Source organism: Tilletiopsis washingtonensis (genome assembly GCF_003144115.1).
Source record: "Tilletiopsis washingtonensis strain MCA 4186 unplaced genomic scaffold FA09scaffold_22, whole genome shotgun sequence".
NCBI classification, from domain to species: Eukaryota; Fungi; Basidiomycota; class Exobasidiomycetes; order Entylomatales; genus Tilletiopsis; species Tilletiopsis washingtonensis.
In genome coordinates, this window is record NW_020312019.1 from 331141 (window position 1) to 347597 (window position 16457).

Below are 16457 nucleotides of genomic sequence, written 5' to 3' on the forward strand. Positions count from 1 at the left end.
CCGGCTCGCGCCTCTCCGTTCCGCCGGACAGGATCTGCGGCAGACCGGTGCAGCATTCATGCCGAGCGACGTCCTTCGCGGCCGCTCGGTCTTCTTGCTCGCTCCGCAGCCAATGGTACGCTCTGCGCATGGCGTGAACGAGAGATGGCCGACGGCGAATCGCGCGAGGCGTTCAGCAACGCAGCCAGCACCGCAGAGTACGCCTAGTGCTCAGGGGGCTGTGCGTTGAATGCGCCCGCTCGGAGCCGCAGCGACTGCTCCCCTTTTGTGTCGCTCTCCGCGAACGCTGGCCGAGTCTTCTCCTTGAGGCTCTCTTGGCAGGCCATCGGCCCCCTCTTCGCGCAGCTCGGTCCCGGCTCGCTGCACTTCACCGCGGCTCGACCGATGTGGCGCTGCTTCCGCCCATTCGGCCTCCTAACTGTCCCCTGACGTGTGCCTGGGCCGGCAGCTCCGCTCCAGGCGAGATTGGCGGGGCACGCAGCCCGCAGCATCCAGAGCTCGGCCCTCGCGGCTTTGAACGACAGCATCGCAGGCCGCCAGCATCTGCTCGCAAGCGCCACATCGGTCCGCCGCGGCCAAGAAGTGAGTCGAAAGGGGTAGCAGCGAGCAGTCGATGTGTCGAGAGACAGGGGTCGCTGGCTGCCGCCTCTCCCGAGCTGGACGTCCGCCGCAGCACGCCAGATACATGTGCGATGAGCTGCGAGACGCTCCCCTCACTCGTGCGCCTGCTCTCGGGCAAGACGGCGGGACGGTGAAGGCTTGCATTCTTATTGCAGGCGACTCCGATCAGAGCGCCTTCTGTCCCTTCTTCCACTCGTCAAACTCCTCGTGCACCTCGCGCCGGAAGGCCTCGTCGAGCAGCACGCGTGCCGCAGCAGTGGCAATGCCTGTGGCCGCCTCCTTGGTGCGCTCGTGTGCCTCGGGCGTCTTCGCCGCCTGCAGGGATCAAAAGCGTCAGCGATGGACGTGGTGGGCAGCAGCATGCGACGCACAGCAGCGAAGCCGACGGTGTGGTTCGCGTCGCCTGTTGGATTGGCCAGCTTGATGGCGTAGCACGGGTGGATGGCGGGCATGGCGTACGTGACGTTGCCCATGTCTGTTCAGGAAGGGCTGTTCAGCTGCTGTCGCTGGTCGGCAAACGCTGCGACACTTACCGGTTGAGCCCGACACGGGGTTCTCATCAACGTCAATGCCATACATGCCCTTGACGATGCCGCGGTAGGCCCGCGAGAGCGGCGCCGAGTTACGCGTGTCGTAATACGTGGCGCCCCACTTGACGCTCACCTCACAGCCTGTCGCAAGCGCTGCGGCGCGGAAGCACTTCTCCACGCGCGCCTGCAGCGTCTCGAGCTCGGCGACCGAAGGGGCGCGGACGTTGTAGAGCAGCGCAGCGTGCGAGGGCACGATGTTCCTGCGAGTTGCGATGGTCAGCGCGCTGCCGCGCCCGCTCGACTCGTGCCACTCACGGTGCCCACTGGTCGCCGCCCGAGAGGATGCCGTGCACGCGGCAGTTCGGCTTGATCTGCTGGCGCAGGGCGCTGATGTTGTTGTACTGCGCGGCTCGTCAGGCGACGTGCTCAGCAGAACACAGCCTTGATGCAACTCACGGCGAGCACAGCTGCGTCCAGCGCATTGATGCCCTCCCACGGCGCGATGCCAGAGTGCGCAGTCTTGCCCTCGTACTTCACCTCGACGGGCACGACGGCGAGGAACGAGCCAATGGTGTTTGTCGGAGTCGGATGGACCATGCTGCGCGGGCGGTCAGCTGTTGCTCGGCGTCAAACCGCTCATCATGGCTCACAGAGATGCGTCCATGCCCTCGAAGGCACCGGCCTCGAGCATGTTGATCTTGCCGCCGTCCTTCTCCTCGGACGGCGTGCCGAGCAGGACGACTTTGCCGGGCTTGTTGCGTGCGACAAGAAGCTCAGCCAGCGACAGAGCCGCAGCCACGCCTGGGAAAGAAGCACGATCAGCAGTGGCCTGTGGTTTGCGCCTCGCTGCAACTCACCGGCGATAGCAATCAAGTTGTGGCCACAGGCGTGGCCGATGCCCGGCAGAGCATCGAGCTCGCTGCAGAAGCCGACGCAGGGGATGTCGCTCTTGCGCACGCTGGCCGGCGCGTGCACGAACTCGGCCCTGAAGGCTGTCTCGAGGCCATGCGCGTGCGGCGTGACCTTCCAGCCCTTCTTGCCCGAGAGGTACTTGACGAACAGATCGTGCGTCTTGCTGCGATTTGAGCAGGCTCAGTGCTGCATATGTCCTGCCAGCACGCTGCCACTCACAACTCCTCCCATCCGAGCTCGTGCAGGTCCCACACCTTGACGCTGAGGTCGCGCAGCTCGGCGTCCATGCCGGCGATGTTCTTCTCCAGCTCGCGCGCCACGACGGCCATCTCGCCCTCGAGCGGCGTCGGCTCCGTCGGCGGCGCGTAGGCGGGCAGCGGCGAGAAGTCGCAGCACGCGGCGTGCGGCGCCGTCATCTGATGGCAGGCGCTGGAGAGGGCCGCCTTCTCATCACGCTGCGGAATGGGCTGCGTGCGCGGCTGGCTGGCCGACGGCGCGGTGTGCGAGCTCCGGCGCAGCGAGGAGGCAAGAGCAGACAGGCAGGACGGCATGCTGGGCACGGCGTTGAGGGTTGATGTGGTGCGGGGTCAAGGGTCTGGCCGAGCTTCGCGGCGCTGTAAGGTGTCCGTGCGCTGCGCCGCCTCCAGCAGCCTGCGCCTGAGCACGCTCACGGCGCTAGCTCGGCGCTTCCGCCGCCGCACGCCGGCCGCGGCGCCGCGGCTCCTCCAGCTCGCCATGCGCATGGCGCCTTATCACCCTCGTGCCTGGAGCTGCACCTCGCTGCGGCGGGCCAAAGCATCGGCTTCCGGTGACCGACACTTCCGAGGCTCACAGAGACCAGGTCAGGATTAGACGTGGCATTCCGCAGGCCGGCTGAGCAGCCGCAGCCGGCCAGGCACCGTAGGGCGAAAGGAGTGGGGGGACGTCCGAGGGGCGGCAGAGGCGCCAGGTCGAGCAGGGGCAGGTGACACGATGATCCGGGGGGCGGGCGCGCGGGAGAAGGAGAGTGTGGGTGTGGGTGTGCAGAGTCAGGCTGGTGGTGTGTGTGAGAAGAGAGTGGAAGAAACGGCGAGGGAGCAGCGACAGCAGAGGCTACATGAACTGCTCGTTCATCACCTCGCACCACGCAGCCGCAGCCTCGGCAGAGGGTGCAGCAAAGTAGAGAATGTTCTTGGCGTCGACGATACGCAGGTCTGCGGAGAGCGAGGTGAGCATACGCATGTGCGAGGCCGATACGCGGCACTCACTGCTGTGGCCGTAGACAGAGACCGGCTTGCCCTGCTGCGGGTGCAGGACAGTGTAGAGCTCGACACTCGACGCCTCGTCGCGCCCCTGCGACGGGTCCGTGACGGCGACAACAAAGTCGTTGCAGAGCAGGATCTGCAGGTACTTGCTCATCGACTGCTGCTGCAGGCAGTCGACCTGCACGAGGCCGAACGGCGTCGTCTCGGCCGCGCCGTCGGCCATCAGGTCCTCGGGCGAGCCCCACGACGCGGCGGGCACGTGGAAGGCCCGTGTGCGCTGCACCACGCGCTTGAGCACGAGGCCGCCGTCCATGAGCAGGCGGCGGTGCGGCTGCACCAGCGGGCTGGGCCAGCGGCCCTTGATGCGCGCCTGCCAGGCCAGCAGCTTGCGGTCCTGCTCGCTCTGCCGCTTCGACTCGTTGACGCTCGAGGCGAGGATCGTGATGGCGTCGAGCGCATTGACCATGCTGTCGGCGCCCTTGACGCACTCCGGCGGCGTCGAGCGCACAAGGTCGGCAATGAGCAGCTTGTAGCGCGGGATGCGCTGCACGGGCAGCAGCAGGTACGACTCGACGCTGAGCTGCGAGTGGCGCGGATCGGCCTTGGCGCGCTGCATGAACGCCTTGAGACGCTTGCGCTCCTTTGGCGACATGCTCGACGCCGTGCTCTCCTGCGCGACGAAGCCCGAGGCCAGGCCGGCAGCGGCAGCAGCCTTGAATGCGTTGGCGGCCGTGGAGACAGCTGGCACGCTCCAGCTCGAGATGCGCGTCTGCGCGCCCTCGAGGCCGTTGACGTACTGCTGGTACATCTTGAACCACTGCGTGTGGCGCTCGAAGACCTGCGCGACGGCCACGGCCACGCTGCCAGTCACTGCCGCATCATGCACGACGTCGCTGGCCTCCGGCGCCGAGTTGCGCGGGCTGAGCAGCGGCGCGGCTGCCGCCTTGAGCGACGGCAGCAGGGCGTTGGCATGCAGGTGCAGGATGCTCTCGACATTGTTGAAGACAAGGCGGTGCTCGGCCGGAGGCACAAAGGCAGCACCCTCGCGGTCGACGGCGCGCGAGGGCGTGACGTAGATGTTGACGAGCTCCTCGAGCTGCTTGACGTACGTCTCCTCCGTCACGATGATCTCGCGCACGATGCGCATGCGCCGCACCGAGTCGTCCTTGTAACGGATCGGCTCCTCAGCTGCGACCGAGACGTCCGTCGGCGTTGCCGAGCCGTTGCTGAGCCCGCTCGCGTTGCGCGGGCAGCCCGGGCGGTTGCTGATGTTCATGAGCTGCTGCAGACTCGGGCGCTTGCGCAGCTGCTCGAGCGAGGGCGGCGACTTCAACGGTGTGAAGGAGCGCTCGCCGTGCGTCGGGCTGCTGTCTGTGCTGAGCGGCGACTCAGTCTTGCGGGACAGGTCGTGCAGGTCTCGCAGGTAGTGCAGGATCGCGCGGACGCGCGCCGCGTGTGCTTCCCGATCTTCCTCTGGCTGGACATGGTCCGCAGGCTGGCTCGCCGTTGAGGACACGCTCGGTCGCTGAGATGCAGGACTGCGGAGCGGCGCGCCGCCTGAAGCCATGGCGTCGAGGGCCTGCTGACTCATGATCGGAGCAAGCTTCGGGTTCGGTGAGGGCCCACGAGTTGGCGGCTCCGAGTTGGTCATCACAGACAGCCCGGCCGACGAGCTCTTGCGGCCCACCTTGCGCAGGAAGCCGCTCCACTTGCGATGGTCTGCCGCGCGCTCGGCAGTGTCGGGACGACGCAGAGCGGCAGTGTCCACTGTCAGGTGAGCCCGACGAATCCTGTCGTCATGAGCGTCCGTATTCAGCGCTGGCGCGCCCGAGTGCGCACGCGCGTCGGGAACGGAAGCATGGCGCGACGCTTCAGCCTTCGTCGAGCGAGCAGCGGCGCGGCCGATTGTGCCGTCTTGAGGGACAGATCCGCGTCCCTGAGCAGGTGCCGACTGCGGAGCCTCGGGTGAGCTGAGGCGCGTCCCGTCGTCGTAGCTGCCGACGAATGCAGCATGCTCTGCGGGAGCCGAGGCCGCGCCGGCTACGGCGGAGGAAGGCACCACAAAGCCTTTGCCGGGCGAGAGCAACGTAGCACCGACCTTGGCCCATGCGCCCTGGAAAGGGTTCTCGTCGACGCGCAGCCGCTCGAGCGGCAGGCGGTGGAGCCAGGTGGGCAGATGCGAGAGGTAGTTGTACGACACGCTCAGCGAGCGCAGGTCGGCGAGGTCGGCAAGAGCGCGAGGCAGGCTCAAGGCGCCGATATCGTCGGCGGTCAGCACGCGCAGGCGCAACAGCTGCCCAACGATGGGCGAAAGGCCGGCGTCCATGCGGTTGCCAGAAACGTCGAGCTCCTCAAGCGCCGAGCAGAGGCCAAGCGTGCTCGGCAGCGCCGTCAGGCTGGTGTTCGCCACGTCGAGGACCAGCAGCGAGCGCGCGACTGTGGGAAGGGTGCGCTGCAGCCAGCTGCCCAGCCGCTCGTCACGGCAGCCACGCAGCACGAGATGCGTCGTGGAAGGTCGCACCAGATGCTCGAAGGCCGACAGGGGCCGACCAGCCGCTTCGACCAGGTTGTCAGGCAGAGCCGACAGCGAGGCAAGTGGCTGTTCCTTGAAGTGCTCGACGAGGGAGGCGGGCACGCGCTCGAACGCCGCGCCACTGCCACGCTCGGTGTACGTGTAGCCGCAGTCGGAGCTCGAGTCCGACATGTTGCCGTCGTCGTCGTCTTCCGTCGCGCGCGCTTGCCGTCCCGACGTGCCGAAGCTGCGCTCCGAGGTGATCGACCCGGCACGCCAGCGCCGGAAGGTCGAGTAGAAGCCGCCCGAGCTCGTGCTGCCCGCACTCGGAGGCACCACTTCGTGCTCCTGGCTGTAGTCCGACGGGCCGATGCGCTCACGCGCCTGCCGCTCGCGCTCGTGGTCGAAGAGCGCCAGATGCTCCATCGGCCCGAAGCTGCGCTTCGAGTCGTGGCGCAGTGCAGGCGTCCGTGGCGAGACCGTGGCCGCAAGGTTGTGGTCCGACGAGCGGCTGCTGAGCTTGATACTGGACGCCGCGTGTCGCAGAGAGCTGCTGCGCGAGCGCGCCGTCGGTGCATTGGGCGTCACGGGGCTGCCGCCGCCCGTACGGATCATCTCGACGTCGCTGGTCGACGAGCCGGAGTGCGAAAAGGCCAGCGATGGCCGATGGGCGAGCGTGGCGGTGTGCGGGCGGCGCTGCGTCTCACGCGAGGCCTTGGGCGACTGCGCGTCGGCGGTCCGGCTCGAGCTCGACTGCGACGTCGTCGATGTCTTGGAGCCGTTGCGCGAGCGCGCCGAGATGGTGCGGTTGCGCGACTCGTTGCGCACGGGCACTGCGTGCGCCGGCAGCAGCGGCGGCAGCAGAGGCGGACGCACCAGCGAGCTGTTCTCGGAGAAGAGGCGGGTGAGGCCAGGTCGGACGGGCGTCTCAGCACCCACCGCACCCGGGCTCGACGGGCTGGACGGCTGCTCAGCCGCGACGGCATCGGCGCTTTGACTCGTCGGCGGCGGCGGCAGAGGACGGCGCGTCCACGACGGCGCGCGGTGGTGGGCCCAGGGCCGCGACAGCGAGACCGGCGGGGTCGAGTCATTGGTGCCGGCGCCTGCCGACTCGAGGCGCGAGCGGCCAACTGTGCCCTCGCCCCTGGCGCGGTCGGCCGTGATGCCGAGGCCGACGCCATCGGCGCTCTGTACGCTTGACGGCGAGTCGACAGAGACATCGACGCTGCTGTCCGCGCACTGCAGGAATGAGCTGCCCGGGCTCGTCATCGTCGAGCTGTGCTGGCTGCTCTTCTCCGTCCAGAACGAGCCGCGCGAGAGGCGACTCGAGTGCTCAGACGAGCACTGCGAGTGCGCCGGCGTGCCAAACGAGCCGCTACCCGCGCGCCGACCAACCACCGGCGACACCGGCGGCATCGCGACGGACGCGGGAATGGGAAACGTCGACGGGTCGGGCAGCTCGGCGGCCAGCGCCGCGGTAGCAGCATCAGAGAGCTTGCGCGGCACGCTGTGCTGGCTCGCCGCCGAGCTCGCACGGCTGGTGCGGCTGCGCATGCTGGTGCGGCTGTCGGAGCGAGTGCGCTGCGAGGACGCCGTGGTCGACGTGGCGTTCGAGTGCCTCGAGCTTGCAGCTGCTCCCGCCGCGCTGAGGCCAGACGCCGCGTGCTTCATCGCCTCGGGCTCGGCAGGCCCGCCGTGCTCGGACGCGGACTCTCCCTTCGACGGCCACGAGGGACCCGAAGACGACGAGGCTTGCCGCGAGAGGGGTGCGACGCCGGCTGTCGTCGGGAAAGGCGTCGCGGGGCCGCGCGACGAGGAAGAGCTTCGGTAGGACGAGTCTGTCGACGAGACGGCGTCGGAGCGCTGCGCTGCTCGCACGCGGATTGTCAGTCTCTCGCCGACTACATAGGAGCCGGGGCACTCACTCTCGGCGCTGGTCTTCGACACGCCAGGAATGTCCTTGGCCTGCGGCACGTGGCTGGGCGACGCGTGCTCGTCGCTGCGTGTTGCCGAGCGTGCGTCAGAGGACGCTGCAGTCGGCGTGGCGGCGGAGCTCAGGCTGGCGATCGACGCAGCCAAGGGAAGGGTCGCGGAGTGTGGAGGAGAGCCGGCGGCAGCAGGCGGCGGCGCCGGCAGCGTCTTGTCGAGCAGCGAGGCGGCGCTGGCCATGGCGCTGAGCGAGCGCAGCGGCAGGCGCGGTGTGGCGGCGTCGCTGGACGGCGAGGCGGGCTGGTGCTGCTGCGCTGCCGCTGCGTCGGGCAGGGCGCTGCCACTTGCGGAGAGGACACTCGGCGAGGCGCTCGGCACAGGCGGCGACATGGCCTCGGCTCCGAGCATGGCACGAGCTCAGCGGCGGCTCCGGCCGCCGGGACGCTGCTGCAGGGTGCGCTGCAGGAGCGTGGGGAGGATCGGCGGCGGCGTCGCGCTAGACGGCGTGGCGCACGGACGGTGGACGTCGAGAGTTGCTCTCGCGACGAACGTTCCAATGGGCGGCGGCCGCGCGCGAGGGTCGACAGGGGCTCGGCGGCGGCGACGGAGGTGCGTGGACGGAGGGAAGAGAGAGCAAGGGCCGAAACGTGCAAGCAAGGAGACGCGTGGGAGGAGGAGTGGTCGGTGTTGATGCAGCGGGCGTGGAGCTTCGGCAGAGGGCGCAAGCCGAGGGCGTGGGCGTGGGCGGAGCGACGCCCAGGACGTCGGGCGAGCCAGATATAGAGCAGGCCTGCCACAAGGTGCGAGCGCCGAGCACAGAACAGGGCGAGGCCGCAGCAGCGCTTGAGTGCAGTCTGCCGGCGGAAAGGGCAGCTGAGCTCGCCGCGTCGCCGAGGAGGTCAATCGAATGATGAGCAGACGCCACGGCCCTGATCGAGAGAGTGCTGATAGAGAGGAGCTGCACGCGAGCCGAGGTCCAGCACCGAGCGCGGAGAGAGGAGAGGAGAGAGCAACAGCGCAGACGCCCCTAGAGCTCGCTTACTGACGCTGGCGAGGTGCTGGCGAGCGAATAAGGTGAGGCGAGAGGCTGGCCCTCAATTTAGCAGCAGCACGAACCGGCGTGCCGCGGAAGATCGGCGGGACAAGGGAGGAGCAGGCCGGCCACGAGAGGGCGAGCGCGAGGCGAGGCGGCGCCGGGCCGTGCGAGAAGGCGAGCGAACGCCGCAAGCCTCTCAGCGCAGCAGACGATGCTCCGAACGCAAGCGAGCAAGCGGAACAAGCTGAAGAGGCGAGTCCGCCTGTGCTGCGCCAAGCCGCAGCTGCGACTGCCCTTGTCGGACGGAGGAGCGACTCGCTCCTTGTGGCCGGTGCCGGCGCGCAGGAAAGGCGCAGCAGCGGGCGGAGCGCAACAAACGCTCCCGGCGGCGGCGCGGCGCGTGGGCGCAGCTCGCAGCACGCAAGGAGGCGGCGGGCAGCCGGGCCCGTGGGCGGGCAGCGCTCAGCCCTGCTGCTGCAGACGCAGCAGCTCTCAGCCGAGGATGAGCTCGTTGCAGCGACCTTCCTCTTGAGGAGAGAGGCGCTCGCAAGCGTAGCTCTGCGCAGAAGAGGCAGGTGCGGCGCTGCTGAGGCGCGGCGCAGCGCGGCGCCGGCCCTCGGGCGGGAAGAATGAAGAGAGCGCGCGGCGCGGCGTCGCGCGCGTGGAGGCGCGAGGCGCAGCGGCAGCGCGGCGTGCGAGGCGGCCGGCCGCGGTGCAGCGAGGGCGCAAGGACGGCGCAAGGAGAGCAAGCGGAGGGATGCGAGCGGCGGCCGCTTGCCGGAAGAGGGAGGCGAGGAGGTGGAGAGGAGGAGGCAAGGCTGCGACGGACGTGGGAGAAGTGAGCTGGCGCATGGGTTGGATGCTCAATGCTGAGCGAGGTGCGGCTCCGCCTGCGGCCTGCTGCTGCAGCTGCTGCATGTGATGCTCCGCTGCCGCTCGCAACCTTCGCGAGATGGCCGTCGCGGTGCCGACCAGCGCCAGCTCAGGGGCAGCGCAAGGCGGCTGTGCAGCCTCGCAGCATAGGCGCGTCGCATCTTGGACCGAGCAGCGAGGCGGCAGCACCGCAAAGCGGGGTGCTTCGCCATCAGCCACCGCCGCGCCCGCCCGCCGCTTCATCTCTTCCCACCTTCATCTCGCCGCACGGCGCTGCGGCTCTGGCGCACCAAAGAAGCGCGCACGAGGGGCTTGCCGACGGGGCTGGCGTCGGGATGCGGCGCCGTTCCGCCCGCACCGCCTGCCGCTGGCGTGGGCGCTGGCTGCCGTCTGGCGCGGCTTCTGCCGAGGGAGCAGCAACGCCGCTGACCACGAGGCCCCTATCGAAGGCGGGCAAAGGCGCTGCGATCGATCCCTGCAGGCCTGCAGAGTAGCGGCAGGAGAGGTGAGCCCTTCGCTGTCCCTCGGCCTCTCTCGCTCGTCGGCTGCGTGAGAGAGAGAGAGCAGCAACGCGCGAGCGAGGCCGAAGGACGAGGCGTCGCGTCGCGTTGGCCCCTCTTGGTGCTGAGGCTGAACCGAGCGAGCGCCGTGCCTCTCTCTGGACGCTGCGTCGCTGCTGCGCCGCTGCGCTCTCTTTCTCGCTCTGTTTGCGCTGCGAAACCCCGCGGCACCGCCCTGCGCCTCGCCTCGCTGCTCGGCTGCGCGGCGGCGAGCATGGTGAGACGCACAGGCGCAGCAGAGCGGCAGCAAGCAGCATGCAGCCGCAGCAGCGCTGCACGCCGCAGCCGGAGTTCGGAGGGAGCGCCGCTGCCCGTCTGTGCGGGCAAACGTCAAGGGCCGTGCCTGCGAGCGCAGACGTGCTGCTGCGGCGCGGCGCCTGCGCCCTGCGCTGCAAGGCCGCCTCGCTGCAGCCCCGGCTCCAAGTCCGCGCCGCTGCGGTGCGGTGCCGCAGGATTCATGCGCTTCCGCTGTGCGGCGGCCGTGCACGGGTGCGCGCGCGCAGACGCCGGGCGGTGCCGCGACCTCCTCTCGAGGAGGCGGCCAGCAGCTCCGGCTGCACCCCCTATGATCGAGCACAGGCGGCATGAAGAGGCGGCGAGCAGCGCCAGACGTCGGCAGCAGACGCTGGCCGGACCCTGCCTCTTGGAAGCGCCGACCCGCTGCGCTGGAGCGAAGGCCGTCTCGCGCGTGCTGTCGGCGGCGCGGCTTCCATCGAGGACCGCCTTGCCTTGACGTTGCCGCTGGTGAACCCTGAGCACTGCCGCTGACGGCGCGCTCTCATGCGACACAGCGCCAGAGGCGCGAAGCATGAACTGAAGCGGCGGGGGCGGCAAGAGCAAGAGAGGGTGCACTCCGGCACCGGCGGCTCTCCATAGCGGCATCTCTGTGCTAGCGTCGATGAGCACGCTAAGTCCGCCAAGGTGGCACCCCCAATCTGACGGGTCGTGCTTATGTAAGCCACTCAGCAGCCGTCCCTCAATCTCGGCTAGCAGTAGACTCTGACTCTCAGTGCACATGAAGCAGCTCAGACGGCAAGCAGCGAAGCGCTCCAGTGCCGGAGGACTCTTACTGATGGCGAGAAGCGAGCCTCTCGGCCTTGGGCGCGTCTGCGGAGACGCGCGTGGGCGGCTGGCTGTCCGAGCGGCCTCTGTGCCATCATGCCCTCCTTGCTGCCAGTTCTGGACGGCCTCTCCTGTCCACCAAGGCACTCTGACGACGACACGCCGGCAGGCTGCGAGGAGCGCTCTTCTCGTTTGGCCAGCTGTTTGGCCGACCGGGCGAGCAGAGCAACGGAGAGTCGCACGATACGAGGCCATGCTTGACGCGCATTGATTCAGCCGCGCTCGAGTCGGCATCGCTGCAAGTTGAAGAGGTTCAAGCAGTCGGACAGATACTGCGGCCATCGGCCGGTATTTTGACACCCTCTCTGTTGCTGAAGAGGCTGAGCGGGGACGAGGAGGGGGGCTGGTGGCCAACGTCGAAGGCGCGCTGCACGTGATGCGGCATGCGCAAGTGGAGGCTGGCGGCTTGGCGGCGTGGTGCGTCGGCAGCGCTGAGCCGGTGCTGTGCCATCCTCCTCCATCCCGCCCTCCACCACACCAGACGCATTGACTCGCACCGCTCTCGCTCGTCTCTCTCTCTAGACCAGCGCGCGCTGTGTCTCGGCAGCGCGCTCTCCCTCGCATCCGCTTGCGCGCATAGTCCGCAGCCATGGGCAGCACCGCGCCGCCGCTCGCCGTGCCCGGCGCCGCGCTGAGCAGCCAGCACACGGGCCTCAGCAGCCAGCACACGGGCAGCGACGGCGACGCCAGTCGCTTCCGCTCCAACAACCCGTTTCTGCCGCTGCTGGCTCAGCGCACCGGCGTCAGCGACGCGGGCAGCGCAGCGGCGCCGCCTGCGACTACATTCGCACAGCCGGCTGGCCCAAGCAGCCACACAGACCCCGGCGCCACTGATGTCGCGATGCAGAGCTCGTCGGACACTAGCTCGGACGAGGCGATGCAAGTCTCATCCACAGCGCCTGGTCCAGTCGCAGCGTCCGCTCTCGGTGCCGCTGCGCTGCCGCAACGCGCCGGCTCGCCGCTGTCGAATCTCGCCCCTCTCTCCGATGCACTGCCGTCGTCTGGGCCGCCGCCGTTGCCAGCACGCCGGCCAACGACTGGCAGCACGACTGTGCCAGACACCAGCCGAGATGAGGAGCTGGCGCGCGAGCTGGCGAGAGAAGACGACGCGGCAGCAGCAGCAGTCGGCGGCAGCAGCTCCTTTGCGCCGCCGAACTCTCCGCCGCCCAGCTCGTTCGCGCCGCCTGCCGCTCCTCCGCCAGATCGGACCATGCATGGCTCCTTTGCTCCGCCCGTAGTGCCACCGCCGCACGCACGCGTACAGCCAGCAGCTCCGTCGCCGCCGCACACGGAGCTTGCCAGGCGCTACGGCCTGCCAGACCCGTTTCCTAGCGGCTACGAGCCGTCAGAGCGCCTTGTCCCCGGGCAGCCGCTGCTCAACGGCGGAAAGATGCTGCTGCCGCCGCGAGGGCGCCCGTGCCACAAGTGTGAGTGCCCAGTGTAGATGCTACTTCGTGATGTTGACAGTCGTCCGCAGGTGCCTACACGGGCTACAAGGCGGGCGATGCGGCGCGACCATGCCGGAGGTGCTGGATGTCCTTCGGCGTCGGCTATCCCGAGCAGGCGCTGCGCGTGCTGAGCATGCAGTACAATCGCGCCGAGCTCGAGCTGCAGCGCGGTGTGCCGCTTTGGACTCGACCAAATGCGCTGGCGCTGTACAACACGCCCGTGCTGCCCGTCGAGCGACCCGTGGTCCCGGCGCCAGCTCGGCAGCCACGACGGCCGGTGCCCGCGACGACGCGTACCGAGGCCGCGAGCGAGTCTGCCGCTGATGCCGACGGCGAGGCACCACCATCGTACGAGGATGTTCAGCGAGCGCCGAGTGACGCGCGGCTGCCACCACAGCGGACAGGCGCGGCAGCAGCAGCGGATGCCGCCGGCACGAGTGCACCAGCTGCGGCCGCCACAGCAGCGGCAGTCTCTCCGTCAGTCGCGCCGTCGCGGCCTTCCAGCCAGTACCAGGCTCCAGCCGGGCCGCCGCGCGTGCCCTCACACGGCTCGGGGCACTATCCAGGCCAGCAGGCGCCGTACATCCACGGCGCCCCGATGCCGCACTTTGCGCACCAGACGTCTGCCACCTTCGTGCCGCAGGGCATGATGTTCCGTCGCCCGCCGCCGGGCTCCGTCGTGGTGCAGCCTGGCGATCCGCGCATCGGCGGACGGCTGTGCTGGAAGTGCGATGGCGCAGGCGTGCGCATGAGGTGAGTGATGGGCTGACCTTGGTTGCGTTTGGCTCTGACGCGTGCCTCGCCGCAGTCTCTTCTTTGGCGACGAGACGTGCTACCACTGCAACGGCCTCGGACGCATCCGGTGAACGTACATACCCAGCATTATCACCGTCATCCGAGAGCAGCATGCGTGACGTTGTGGCAGAGGAGTGCACGGTATAAGTACAGGGAGTCTTGGCGAGTCGGAGCGGTCAGATGTCGAGCTCGAGTTGGTACGCGAGCTTCTGGTCTGCCAGGCCTGTGGAGAGACATCAGCCTCGGCAAGGCAGCGTCGCAGCTGCCTGGCGTACTCACGTTCCGGAGCGTCAGGGGAGGCATTGCGTTTGCTGCAAGGCGAGCGAGTCAGCCACGATGCACACGAAGCGCCACAGACGCGACGCACCGTTCACCCGCAGCGACGCTCGGGAAGCTGCTGAACGTGTCTGGGTGTGCCGGCTGCGGGCTCTCTTCGAAGTACGGGTGCCGCAGTGCTTCTTCGGCCGAGATGCGCTGATTGGGGTCGTACGTTAGGAGCTTGGAGAGCAGGTCCAGCGTCTGCTCGGTGCTGTAGCGCAGCTTCGTCCGCAGCGACGAGAATCTGTGTCGAGCATGTCAGCTCGGCCCGCAAAGCGAGGCTGCCGGACGGACTCACGGCTGAGCCACGTTGGACATGCTCTTCGCGCCAGGGAGCTTGGAGAAGCCTGGCCAGACTTCGTCTGACGGCTGTCCGAGCAGCTTGAAGACCTGATGCGCGATGTCAGCGAGGGGCAGCGGGCAATGACTTCGTGGCGCGCACCTTCATCATCTGGTCCGTCTCGTTCTTGCCCGGGAACAGCGGCTCCTTCGTGATGAGCTCTGCGAAGATGCAGCCGACGGACCACATGTCGATCGACTGGTCATACCGCTCTGCCCCAAGCAGCAACTCCGGCGCACTAGCGACAGCTTCGTCAGCGAGCGGCAGTCAGCGGTGTCTCGCTCCCTCACTCACCGGTACCACAGCGTCACGACTAGCTGCGTCATCTCGCGCGCCGGCTCGCCGTACATGCGCGCCAGGCCAAAGTCCGCCAGCTTGAGCTGGCCGCGGTTGTTCATGAGCAGGTTGCTCGTCTTGAGGTCGCGATGGATGATCCAGCGCGCGTGCAGATGCGCAATGGCAGACAGCAGTTGCTGCAGCAGCGTCTTGGTCTCGGACGCAAGAAAGGGCGCACGCATCGCGTTCAGCAGGGCCTTGAGGTCGTGCTCGATGAAGTCCATGCTGATGTAGATCCTGGCCAGACGTGTCAGCACACGTGTCACGCACGTCTCGGCTTCATCCGGGCAGTGCCGATGTGGCACTAGGCAACGAAGCCTCCCGGCACAGCCCGCTGCTACCTCTCATCACGCCGCCAGCGTTGGCCGTTCGATCTGTGACTCACTGGCTGAGGGTCTCGCCGACGACAATCTCACGCACGCGCACCACGTGCTCATGTCTGCCCTCCAGCGCCGTGCGGATCTCTCTCAAGCTCGTGACTGGAAAGCCGTTCTTCTCCTTGTCCATCTTGAGCTTTTTGAGCGCCACAACCTCGCCGGTGCGCACGTCGCGTGCGCGCCACACGACGCCATAGGCGCCCTCGTCGATGTGGTTCAGACGCTCGTAGGCCGAGACAGGACGCGCGCCGAGGATCAGCGGATGTGCGCTGCGTGGCGGCACGGCTGGCCGCGGCGCAGCTGGTGGCCGTGGTGCGGGCGGCGCCGGTGCGGGGCTGCCGGTCGGGCTCGCCTCGCTGGCCGGCACAGTCCTCGGCGACGACGGGCCGGCAGCGCTCGAACTTGCGTTCGGCGTCATGCTGCCAGCTGCCGGAGCGGCTGCTGCCGCCGCTGCAGCTGCTGCGGCGCGTTTGGCGGCCTTGACACGAGCACGAGAAGCCTTGCGCGCCGCCTCGCCGCGTGCACGCTCCAGTGCCGCCTCGTCGTCGGCGGCAGCGGCGCTGCTGCTCGAGCCCGCATCTTCGGGCGCGTCGTCGAGCTCCCAGCGCGAGCGCTTGCGTGCGGGAGCGGGCGATGCCATGGCGAGGCGTCGGCAGGGATGTGGAGCAAGAAAGAGGAACGGCGGCGAGGCGTGTTCGAGGAGGCCGCTCCGCGTGCTTCTCGGCACTCGGGCGAGGCGGCGGCGGCGTCGAGACCATTCGGCGCCCGCTCTCCCTGCTCCGCTGCGCCTCTGCCTCCGCATGCATCGGGAGCCCTATCCCTCCCTTTCCTGCGGCGCTACTTTGATCTCCGGCATTAAGCTCGCACGAGCCGATCCCGCAGCAAGCCACTTCGAGGGAGCGAGCTGCTGAGGCTGACTCCGGTTGCGGTGACTGTTGCGTGCGAAGTGCTGCTGGACAACGCCGGCGCGAAGAGCGGAGATGGCCGCGCCGGCCGGCTTGCTTTGTTCTCGTTGCGCGCGCGTCGCACAAGCTCGGCCCATCGCCGGCCTGCTGCGGGACACAGGGAGCACGCTGGACATCGCTCGATGTCCGCGACAGCTGGCACAAGCAGCCCTATCGGACGCTGTGCTGTGAGCTGAAAGGTCGCTGCGAAGGAGGGTGAGATAGGATGCGGGAGCGCCCTTGTGTGCCGTGCCTGCTGCCCAGCGCCGCCGGCCTTGGCACTTCGTCGCGCAGAGGAGGCTCACAAGGGCTGCTCTCGCTCGCCAGGGCCGCGCGGATGCCTCGGCGAGTGCAGGTGGGCGTACGAGAGTGCACCCGCTGCTCCATCCGGCGTGCTCCTGGCTGCTGTTCGCCGCCGTCGCGGCATCCCCGATGCCCCTGCTCTGGCGTGAGAAGCGCGAAGGCTTCGCTGCGCTCTCTCTTGCGGCGTCAGGCCACGCAGCGCCAGCAGGAATGGCTCCGGCAGGGTGCCTGCGCGGCGCTGCCGTGCGGGCGTCGCT

General features: G+C 68.6%; 5 protein-coding genes across 5 annotated transcripts; 1 reads left to right on the forward strand and 4 right to left on the reverse strand.

Moving 5' to 3' along the window:
- Positions 1-749: 749 nt before the first annotated feature.
- Positions 750-2643, reverse strand: FA09DRAFT_332141 (amidohydrolase). The gene is made up of 8 exons (XM_025743333.1): positions 2283-2643; positions 2009-2226; positions 1802-1952; positions 1608-1749; positions 1467-1552; positions 1155-1411; positions 993-1096; positions 750-936 (listed from the first exon to the last, which is right to left on the reverse strand). The coding sequence occupies exons 1-8, from the start codon at positions 2612-2614 to the stop codon at positions 787-789; spliced, it is 1440 nt and encodes a 479-aa protein (XP_025595783.1). The 5' UTR covers positions 2615-2643; the 3' UTR covers positions 750-786.
- A 214-nt stretch (positions 2644-2857) lies between these two features.
- Positions 2858-8568, reverse strand: FA09DRAFT_142764 (hypothetical protein). Its single transcript, XM_025739134.1, has 2 exons — positions 7745-8568; positions 2858-7687 (listed from the first exon to the last, which is right to left on the reverse strand). The coding sequence occupies exons 1-2, from the start codon at positions 8154-8156 to the stop codon at positions 3156-3158; spliced, it is 4944 nt and encodes a 1647-aa protein (XP_025595784.1). The 5' UTR covers positions 8157-8568; the 3' UTR covers positions 2858-3155.
- Positions 8569-9889: 1321 nt separating this feature from the next.
- FA09DRAFT_332144 (hypothetical protein) lies at positions 9890-11305 on the reverse strand. Its single transcript, XM_025743334.1, has 3 exons — positions 11239-11305; positions 11009-11170; positions 9890-10162 (listed from the first exon to the last, which is right to left on the reverse strand). Exons 2-3 carry the CDS (start codon positions 11089-11091, stop codon positions 9913-9915), a joined length of 333 nt encoding a protein of 110 aa, XP_025595785.1. The 5' UTR covers positions 11092-11170; positions 11239-11305; the 3' UTR covers positions 9890-9912.
- A 1189-nt stretch (positions 11306-12494) lies between these two features.
- On the forward strand, positions 12495-13651 carry FA09DRAFT_142870 (hypothetical protein). The gene has a single exon (XM_025739135.1). The coding sequence runs from the start codon at positions 12873-12875 to the stop codon at positions 13542-13544; it is 672 nt and encodes a 223-aa protein (XP_025595786.1). The 5' UTR covers positions 12495-12872; the 3' UTR covers positions 13545-13651.
- A 258-nt stretch (positions 13652-13909) lies between these two features.
- On the reverse strand, positions 13910-15371 carry FA09DRAFT_301456 (Pkinase-domain-containing protein; the record flags this gene model as incomplete). Its single annotated transcript, XM_025740366.1, has 5 exons — positions 13910-14144; positions 14199-14290; positions 14343-14478; positions 14535-14813; positions 14962-15371. 5 exons carry the CDS (start codon positions 15369-15371, stop codon positions 13910-13912), a joined length of 1152 nt encoding a protein of 383 aa, XP_025595787.1.
- Between the last annotated feature and the right edge of the window lie 1086 nt (positions 15372-16457).

What these genes read in the sequence shown, in the direction of transcription:
- FA09DRAFT_332141 (XM_025743333.1), bottom strand. Translation starts at nt 2,614, where the DNA reads ATGCCGTCCTGCCTGTCTGCTCTTGCCTCCTCGCTGCGCCGGAGCTCG. An exon ending in GAGGGCATGGACGCATCTCT is followed by an intron (nt 1,750 to 1,801) that starts GTGAGCCATGAT and finishes CCGCCCGCGCAG; the next exon opens with CATGGTCCATCCGACTCCGA. An exon ending in TGGACGCAGCTGTGCTCGCC is followed by an intron (nt 1,553 to 1,607) that starts GTGAGTTGCATC and finishes CGAGCCGCGCAG; the next exon opens with TACAACAACATCAGCGCCCT.
- FA09DRAFT_142764 (XM_025739134.1), bottom strand. Translation starts at nt 8,156, where the DNA reads ATGCTCGGAGCCGAGGCCATGTCGCCGCCTGTGCCGAGCGCCTCGCCG. An exon ending in GTCGAAGACCAGCGCCGAGA is followed by an intron (nt 7,688 to 7,744) that starts GTGAGTGCCCCG and finishes GCGTGCGAGCAG; the next exon opens with CGCAGCGCTCCGACGCCGTC.
- FA09DRAFT_332144 (XM_025743334.1), bottom strand. Translation starts at nt 11,091, where the DNA reads ATGGAGAGCCGCCGGTGCCGGAGTGCACCCTCTCTTGCTCTTGCCGCC. An exon ending in CATGCTTCGCGCCTCTGGCG is followed by an intron (nt 10,163 to 11,008) that starts CTGTGTCGCATG and finishes CGAAGGGCTCAC; the next exon opens with CTCTCCTGCCGCTACTCTGC.
- FA09DRAFT_142870 (XM_025739135.1), top strand. Translation starts at nt 12,873, where the DNA reads ATGTCCTTCGGCGTCGGCTATCCCGAGCAGGCGCTGCGCGTGCTGAGC.